The 8858-nt window shown below is 33.5% G+C and overlaps 2 protein-coding genes across 2 annotated transcripts; one reads left to right on the plus strand and one right to left on the minus strand.

Annotated features, from left to right (window-relative positions):
• Positions 1 to 2290: 2290 nt before the first annotated feature.
• On the plus strand, positions 2291 to 4812 carry LOC145555370 (beta-fructofuranosidase, insoluble isoenzyme CWINV3-like). The gene is made up of 7 exons (XM_081617114.1): positions 2291 to 2435; positions 2586 to 2594; positions 2711 to 3570; positions 3817 to 3975; positions 4051 to 4289; positions 4387 to 4477; positions 4559 to 4812. Exons 1-7 carry the CDS (start codon positions 2291 to 2293, stop codon positions 4772 to 4774), a joined length of 1719 nt encoding a protein of 572 aa, XP_081473240.1. The 3' UTR covers positions 4775 to 4812.
• A 1860-nt stretch (positions 4813 to 6672) lies between these two features.
• On the minus strand, positions 6673 to 8524 carry LOC145555371 (transcription factor SRM1-like). Its single transcript, XM_081617116.1, has 2 exons — positions 8190 to 8524; positions 6673 to 6967 (listed from the first exon to the last, which is right to left on the minus strand). The coding sequence occupies exons 1-2, from the start codon at positions 8522 to 8524 to the stop codon at positions 6673 to 6675; spliced, it is 630 nt and encodes a 209-aa protein (XP_081473242.1).
• Positions 8525 to 8858: the final 334 nt, after the last annotated feature.

Below are 8858 nucleotides of genomic sequence, written 5' to 3' on the forward strand. Positions count from 1 at the left end.
GAATGACAAGAAATGCAAAGAGTGTAATTGTGTAAGTATTTTGCCTTCAGTTATTTGATTTTATATACTTCCTTCGTTCTTTTTTTATTACACCATGAGAGATTTCACGCTTGCCAATACATTACTTTAGCTGTTAATATCTTCTATTATACTTTTGTAAAATTATAAAAATTTGATATTTGAAAAGAAGATTTCGAGACGAATCTAACTAGATCTCTCATGACTATATTTTTCTTAATGGTTAAATCACAAATGATGGTCAAAGAACATTAAGTGAATAGTGTCAAAGTCCAAATGGTCCAATAAAATAAAAAGGAGGAAGTAACTACAATGCATGTTAATGTTATAAATTGTAAAGTCATTTTCGTTCCTAAATGATTTTTGTAGCATAAATAATAACTTATACGCAACCTATGCGTAGAACGGGCCTAAAAGCTAATTTTATTTGAAATAAGTGAAAACAAAGTAAACTAAATAATAGTGCTATATACTTCCTCCGTTTCTATTTAGTTGACACGTTTGATTTAGGCACATATATTAAGGAGATGAGAGAAAGTGAGATAGAATGATAAAAACAAGTGGGGTACCTTGTAAATGCAAGGTACAAAACTTACCCAAAAGGACACGTGTCAACTAAAAAAACTTCGTTCCTAAAAAGGAATATGTGTCAACTAAAAAGAAACGGAGGTAGTATATATCATTTTAATTAAGGGTGTATTCTATTTAACAATAAAGTCTTGGAGCATGCATGAACAGTCGTCTCCCTCTTTCACTTTCTTACTTGTAGAGTTAAATACATATGATGAATGAGTTCCTCCTTTCAACATATATGTAGTAGATATCTTCATTAAATTGAATTGGAAAATCAAAGATGAAATGTAAATATATAAACATGCCATCTCTCGCTCTAACTTTGTTGCTTCTCCGACTTGTATACGCTATATATGAGCCGAAAGGTTAGTCATCATGCAAAACACTGCCTATATTAATCTTAATTGCATGTGATGTGATATTAAACATTGCTTCTTGGATTAGAAAAGATTAAGAATTTTAAATACCTCAATTCTCAATAACTTTCTATTTTATATACTTTTTAGAATGAATAATTTAATCAATATGTACTGTCATTGCTCTTCTCCATATCTTTTTATATGCATTTTTTTAATTGAAAGTGTCAATAAGGACAAATCTTGACTTTATAGTTTTCAATTGATCTTAGTTTGCTATGCACACTTTGCCAAATTGCTAATTATAATAAAATTGTTTACTGCATTCTCTTACAAAAGGTTTTGGTTGATCCGATTTACATTAATTTTATTATACGGGAGTATAATTTTATTATATATCGGCCTTGGTAATTGTTAATTAGTTTGGAGTAACTTTTAACCATATTAAGGGTAACCATAAAATGCTACGTTATATAATTATTGTATTATAAATGGAAAGAAAATAATTTCTTAAAGATAAATTTTTATAATGAGGCATTTTTTAAAATTTTATGCCTTATGACTTATGCCTTTATAAGCAAGTAATTCTTACTGTGCAAATTTCTTACTTATATTTTGTGTAAAAGTAACTGTTGATTATATTAAGATAACTTTTACAAGTATTTTATGGAGTAACAATTAATTCTAGTACTTCTCTAATATTTTTTTTTATTTTTGGTCTCAACTAATCCAGAAATATTTTTATCATCCTACATAAATATTTTGCAGATATGCGGGTTCTTATAACATTTGATATACTCCGTATATAACATATTTTTTTTTTAATAGCAATAACATAATTAACATTACTACAATAAAATATTCAGTGCATTTGAAATATTGATCCAATGCATTACATGGTTTTTTATTTTTTTTTTTTATTTTTTTTTTTTTTTACAAGAATCCAATGCATTACATGTTTTTACTGAAATAAATCACAATAATGGATAAATATTAGGAAAAGATAAAAGGCCCTATATTTAAGGCTTGAACAGCTCAATGCCATAAGATAGCGATAATGTTAAGCAATTATCTTAATTTAGAAGGTAAATAATCTGTAGATAATTATAATTGAACTAGTCGTCGTAAGACTGAGGTAGATGTGCTCATTTCCAGAAAATTGGTTAATTATATAACTATATATTTTCTCTATCTGTCAACTTGTCAGGTAATATTTTATCTCTAAATTTATATTAAACACAACAAGTTGACTTAATTAATCTGAACTACTCTAACAATTGACAAATAAAACAGTTGGTAACCATTTTAGCTCGTAGTTGTGTTGATTGAATGTATATAATAAGATGGCAATGCCTGTTGTTTTGGCTGTACTTTTGTGCTTTGCTGCAGTTTCTGATGCCGCCGTCAGTCAGAATGAGGCGTCTGCAGGTACGAAGCAGCCTTACAGGACGGCGTTCCACTTTCAACCTCAAAAGAATTGGATGAATGGTGAGCCTTAATCAATCTCAACTTCATTATGAATGATTATGCTATTTGTCTACTGTCAATTTAATGCTTAGCTTATTACTGTTTTTTCTATGTCCTTATATGTATGTAATTGATGGTGGGATTGTTGAATCGCGGCTAATGAACTCACAGATCCTAATGGTATGTCATGTTCTCTTATAGTTACAAATGCTTCACAAAGTGGTGAGACTGAGCTTGAGTTATTCTCTGCATTTAAAAAAAAAACGTGTAATTCGTGTAAAATTTGCCTATGACAGGACCATTGTACTATAAGGGTGTTTATCACCTGTTCTATCAGTATAATCCTTACTCCGCAATATGGGGGAACATGACATGGGGTCATTCAATATCTCATGATCTAGTCAACTGGATTCATCTTGAACATGCCCTTAATCCAACCGAGCCTTATGAATTAGGCGGCTGCTACTCTGGATCAATCACCATACTCCCAGGAGGAAGACCTGTCATTTTCTATACTGGTGCAGACACTCAGAATTTCCAGTCACAGAATTTGGCATTCCCTAAAGACCCATCTGATCCCCATCTGACCGAATGGGTGAAGTCGCCTCATAATCCTGTGATAGCCGCCACAGGTGGTGACATTGATCCAAGCAATTTCAGAGACCCTACAACTGCTTGGCAGGCTCCTGATGGTACATGGCAAGTACTTATAGGCGGAAAGATAGATGGCCGAGGGATGGCGTTTTTGTACCAGAGTAATGATTTTGTTAATTGGACTAGAAGTGAGAAGCCTCTTCACTCATCAGCAAAAACCGGGATGTGGGAGTGTCCGGATTTCTATCCTGTGACCATCAATAGTAAAGATGGAGCAGAGAACTATCTTGTGAAGGAAAATACCAAATTTGTTCTTAAGGCAAGTTTTCTTGATCATGATCATTATGTACTAGGCTTTTATAAGGCTGAAACAAATGAATTCGAGGTAGACACAACTGACTTCATGGAAGGTAATACTGATTGGAGATATGATTATGGAAGTAAATATTATGCTTCCAAGACATTTTTCGATGGTGAGAAAAAACCACGAATATTGTGGGGGTGGATATTGGAGGCTGATGGCAGAGCAAATGATAAGAAAAAAGGGTGGTCAGGGCTTCAGGTAATATGCACTACTGACATTTATCAAGTTATAATCTTTCTTGGCACATGTGGTTCTTTTTTTTTCACTTTAAATTTTTGCTTTGATGTTATTCTTCGTCGTGAATGAACATTAGAAAGAAAGCTGTTATAACATATGTGAAAAAGATTAAACGAAATCAACAAACACGAATAATTTATTTTGCTGTCATATTTCTATCTTTAGCACATTTGAGGATGAGGTCATTCTTGATTTGCACTTTTGTAGTCTTTACCTCGAGTAGTATGGCTTAGTACTAGTGGAAAGCAACTGATGCAGTGGCCAATCCAAGAGATTGAAAGTCTTCGTAAGGATAAAGTAGAAATCCAAGGCAAAGAACTCGAGAGTGGATCATTGGTTGAGGTTGTTGGCATCACAGCAGCACAGGTAAGTCATACAGAAAATCTTTGTTCTTTTTAACAGCTACGCGGTGATTTATGGACTTATTCTTTCTGTTGTTAGGCTGATGTAGAAGTATCATTCGAGCTGCCAAACTTGGAAGATATCGAACAGATGGAACCTAGTTGGACTGATCCTCAGCTGCTCTGTGCTCAGAAAAATGCAGCAGAAGGCGGAAAATTAGGACCATTTGGCTTGCGAGTTTTGGCATCCAAAAACTTGACAGAAGAAACTGTAATTTTCTTCAGGGTGTTCAAGAGTCATAGTAGGCCTATAGTCCTAATGTGTAACGATTTGAGCAGGTCGATTTCAACAATCAAACAACTCTATTTCCTTGCATAATCTTTTAAAATTCTCTGTTTTTTTTCTTCATACTGTATATAATTGCACCTTTTACAGATCCTCCTTGAGTAAAGATATTGATACAACTAGCTTTGGAGCTTTCGTTGACATTGATCCCCTTCAGGAGAACATCTCACTAAGAACTTTGGTAAGTAATGTAACAAAATTTCTGTTTATTTCGTATTATCAAATAAGTAACTCATATTTTCTATGTAATTCTGTTTTATAGATTGATCATTCGATTGTGGAAAGTTTTGGAGGGGAAGGAAAGGCGTGCATCACATCAAGGGTCTATCCGACTATAGCCATTGAGAAGGAAGCAAGATTGTTCGTGTTCAACAAAGGAAGCCTTAGCATAAAAATCTCAAAGCTGAATGCTTGGAGCATGAAAGAGGCCAAGAGAGTTTCCTTCATGAAAAGGCGAAAGCCCGGTGGCCTTGTCTAACATTAACAATCAACAATGTAGCTTAGGAAACACTAGTATTCAAGCTTGCAAATGATCTTACAACTTGGTTTTGTGAAGTTCTTATATGTTGTGAAACTCTTTCTTAGTTAACTACTAGTAATCCGTTCTCATATTGATACCGAAATTAGGGTGCAGGAAACTCTATATTGTAGGCTTCAACTTACATGTTTAAGGTCTAATTCTATTCGATAACAAGTTGTATAAAAAAATATGTTGATCAAATTTTGAAATAATTTATTGGCTTATTGTCGTATGCAAAAAAAGGTACACTAAGACACTTGGTCATATTTCTTCAAAAAAAAAGACAAAACCTAAAGCGACCTAAACTATACCCGAAATGACTCGACCTAAAATTAACAAATATTCAAAATGACCTAATTGATTTAAGGCTTAATTATTTTACATAAGTAAACATTTATCGAACTTAACCTAAATAAAACAGTATAATATTGTGTGTTATTGATTAGAAACACTAGTTTTTGTTATTGTAATTATTACTATTACTCTTAGTTTCTTCTTTTAAGTGTTACATTGAATTTTTTTTTTTCCACTATTCACTTTCTAATTTGAATTTTTGACCAATTAGTCAATGATAGTGATCATACATATGAATCAATACAGTCTTGTGCATATAGTATTGTTGGAAATGTCTAATGAATATATTATTAATATTCAACTGTTATACTTTAATTATACTTATTGATCTTTATAATATAATATTGGTCAAATTTCTACATCGACATAGGAGAAAATTGACCAGACTCGAATAGACCTGGCCCGAACTAAACCCAACCCGAATTTAAACCAACTCGAACTTGACTCGATAATTGAACCCCGAAGACTGACCCAATCGGAATTGACCCGATACAAAATGAATCGACCCAACCCGAAGTGCTGACTCGATACCCGACTCGAATTGCCATTGACCTGAAACCCCGAATTAACCCGCCTCAACCCAAATATTGATTGACCCGACCCGAACGACACGTTTGCCTAGTCTAGATTTAGATCGCACACACAACTAAAAATGCCATGTTCGCATACTAGAAATTTTGGGAGAGCTAAGCTACGCATCTATTCAAGCCTCAAGAAACATACGTCCAAGGGTGGCCCAAAAGTAAGTTGTGTGCATCCGCGCAAAGGAGGAGTGGGGTGTCCACACCGGACCCACATAAACCCTTGCATATCTTGTTTACATTCTTAAATTGATGGATTGCTTTCACAACTTATAACATATTGTTTGGCATTACACACAAATCAAATATTACCTCCGTTTCATTTTAATTGTAATAAAAGGATATTATTTAATTTGTGAGGTATAAAAAATTCTTTTATTACGACTAAAAGAAATAGAGTTAGTACAATAACTATAACACCAACCGAATCGGATGCCTTTTTCAAGTATCGATCGGGGTGGTATCAAATTATCCATCTTGAATACTTTAGTGCTTCGTTGCACTAGATGATGTCGAAGGTTAAATATGAACTACGTACGGGGCGGGCGACATGTCTTATCCAAATGCATACACCAACGAACTATATTATTTAAAGTAACTGAATTTTCATCACGTGAAAATGTTGAGCTAACTCTTAATGGGCTTGGAAGATTAATCAACAAAGGGTTGGACTATGAAAGAGGCCGAGAGAATTCCTTCGTGAAGATACGAAAGCCCGGCCACCTTGTCTAACATAAAACTTTTTACCAATGTAGAATAAAAAACACTGCGAATGATCACACATCATGATTTTGTGGAATTTGATAGGTATAGTTACGTGTTGAAACCCGAATTCAGCTTGACTTGTTACTCTTTTTGTTTTTTTTTTTTTGTTTTTTTTTTTTTTTTTGTAAACTTGACTTGTTACTAACTTGACTCGAATTAATGTCGTCCTTGTTCACCAGTGGCCTGGTCTTGCTCTGCAAGTTTCGCTATATAACTCTGGAAAGTTTGAAGATCAATAAAATTTCTTTGGCAGAGATCGAGCGCGGTATCGTGATCAACCGTAGTAATGTCATGGATGCTAGCCCTCTTGGTGTTTTTTGGATGTTTTTTCCTATCGTAAAACTTTTGGGCGTGGCTAGCTACTTGGATTGGAGACCTTGTTTTCACAACCATCCTTGATATACTTCTCCAATCACCTCCTCCATAAATCATTGCACCGATCACAAATAACCTACAATATATAAACAAAATTAGATTTATATATTTGGGATGTCAATTAATAAGGTGTAAATAATATGTAAAATAAAACACAAATTCTTGATTAAGGCGGATTTTTATCAAGTTATTGTAAGACAGTTAAAAAAACATGCATTAGATGATTATATTAGCTTTAATTTCATACCACATATCCATTTGAAATTACACATTAAAATACAATTAAACTTACTAGTATTATAAATTAGAAGCTAAGTTACCTTTTAAAGTTACACTTACTTTTAAATTGACCGTCTTACAATAAAATTTATGTAAGTTCATTTTATACAAGTAATAATAAGATATGTAGGGTAAGGAGTTACGACTTACGCCACTATATTTTTCCAAATAAAAGATGCATGCCAGATTAAATCTTTAATAATTTGACAGATAACATAATTAACATATGCTTTTAAGAGAACAAAAAATATTTAAAAACCTAGCTACCTTCTCTAAAACATAAATAATTAAAATGATTTTAAGCTATTATCATTAACGTAAAAATAAAAAAGTTTTACCACTTACGTATTTTGACTTTTACCAGCTCACCAACAACTCGCCACACAGCAACCACCGCACAACGCACCGGCCACTGTCACAAATTCCAACCCCCTCCCACCGGATTCCGACCCCCTTTCTACCAATTTCCGACCTCAAAACCCTAGCCACCGAATTATGACTATCCATAAAGCCCCCTATGACTGAAATCTGACCACTCCTAAACCCTTGCCACCACCAAATTTCTCACTCCTAAACCCTAGCCACCACCTAATTCTGACCCCCTCCTTAGCCAATACCAAATTCTGAACCCTCCCTAGCCCTAACCGAAATTCTGACCAATCGAGGTGGGATGATTTCATTGTCGGCTGGTTAACATGGAAGATCGGGGAAGATGAAGAGGAAACGACAAAAAGGTCGGCCCTCAAGAATCCGTTAGTTGGTGGTAAAATCCAAAAACTTTTTTTTATGTAGGTGGTAAAAGCAAATAAGTGGTATTTTGGAGGTGATAAAAGTCAAAATTTTTACCACAAAGCACTTATTTACTTTTACCATGTACGTCAAAAAAAAAGTTTTATTTTACACTACATAAAAAATAAAAGTTGACTTTTACCACCAATTGTGTATAAAACTAGTGATGATCAATATTAATTGTATAAATGAATTGACTTATGCTTCTTTAATTATACATTATTACATACCTGTGTTCATCTTTAGACCATTGAGTATATCTAATTTTCTTTTTCTTGTAGATGAAGTTATCGTGACCATTATTGAAGTTGTCGACCTTGTCATCCTTGTACTCGGGTATGCAAAACCTACCATTTTCGATCTCATTCACATCGAACACAAGCTGATTGTAGTGATTCTTAATCTCATCCGGTGTTCTTGTGCCTCTGAAAAATACGTTAGCGATTGGCGTCCACCAGTCGAACTCGTCCGAACTAACGTATTCCATTGCTATACAATTTTCAAACAGCTTGTTTTCCTCAAAACTCCATGCTTTGTATTTACTCAATGATGATGGTAATTCCATTCTTTTACACTATAATTTAGTGGACCAATTAGTCAATTCTGTACAAACAACAAAGTCAAACCTTCAAACCCTAATACTGTACTAGAGTATGGTACAAATAATTTATGAAAACTTTTCCATTAAATTTAAAAGAAAAATAGAAGAAATTTTGGAGGATATAATGTTAGTTTAATATGAATAAAAGTTTGTAAATATATACTGTTTGAATATGAATAAAAGTTGATTATGAGTCTTTCCCCGATTAATTCTTGTTTGATTTTGCTAAATTCGTTTTCATTATCGTTAATTGTCAATTATAGATACCGTATGGCTATTATTAATGAAATTTAATGTC

Source organism: Chenopodium album, chromosome 8, assembly GCF_948465745.1.
Source record: "Chenopodium album chromosome 8, dcCheAlbu1.1, whole genome shotgun sequence".
In the NCBI taxonomy this organism is placed as follows: domain Eukaryota; kingdom Viridiplantae; phylum Streptophyta; class Magnoliopsida; order Caryophyllales; family Amaranthaceae; genus Chenopodium; species Chenopodium album.

Excerpts from the sequence above, each read along its gene's own strand:
- LOC145555370 (XM_081617114.1), top strand. The coding sequence starts at position 2,291 with ATGGCAATGCCTGTTGTTTTGGCTGTACTTTTGTGCTTTGCTGCAGTT. Across the intron at positions 3,976-4,050 it reads TTGGCATCACAGCAGCACAG|GCTGATGTAGAAGTATCATT; the intron begins GTAAGTCATACA and ends TTCTGTTGTTAG. Across the intron at positions 4,478-4,558 it reads ACATCTCACTAAGAACTTTG|ATTGATCATTCGATTGTGGA; the intron begins GTAAGTAATGTA and ends TCTGTTTTATAG.
- LOC145555371 (XM_081617116.1), bottom strand. The coding sequence starts at position 8,524 with ATGGAATTACCATCATCATTGAGTAAATACAAAGCATGGAGTTTTGAG. Across the intron at positions 6,968-8,189 it reads TGGTCTAAAGATGAACACAG|GTTATTTGTGATCGGTGCAA; the intron begins GTATGTAATAAT and ends TATATATTGTAG.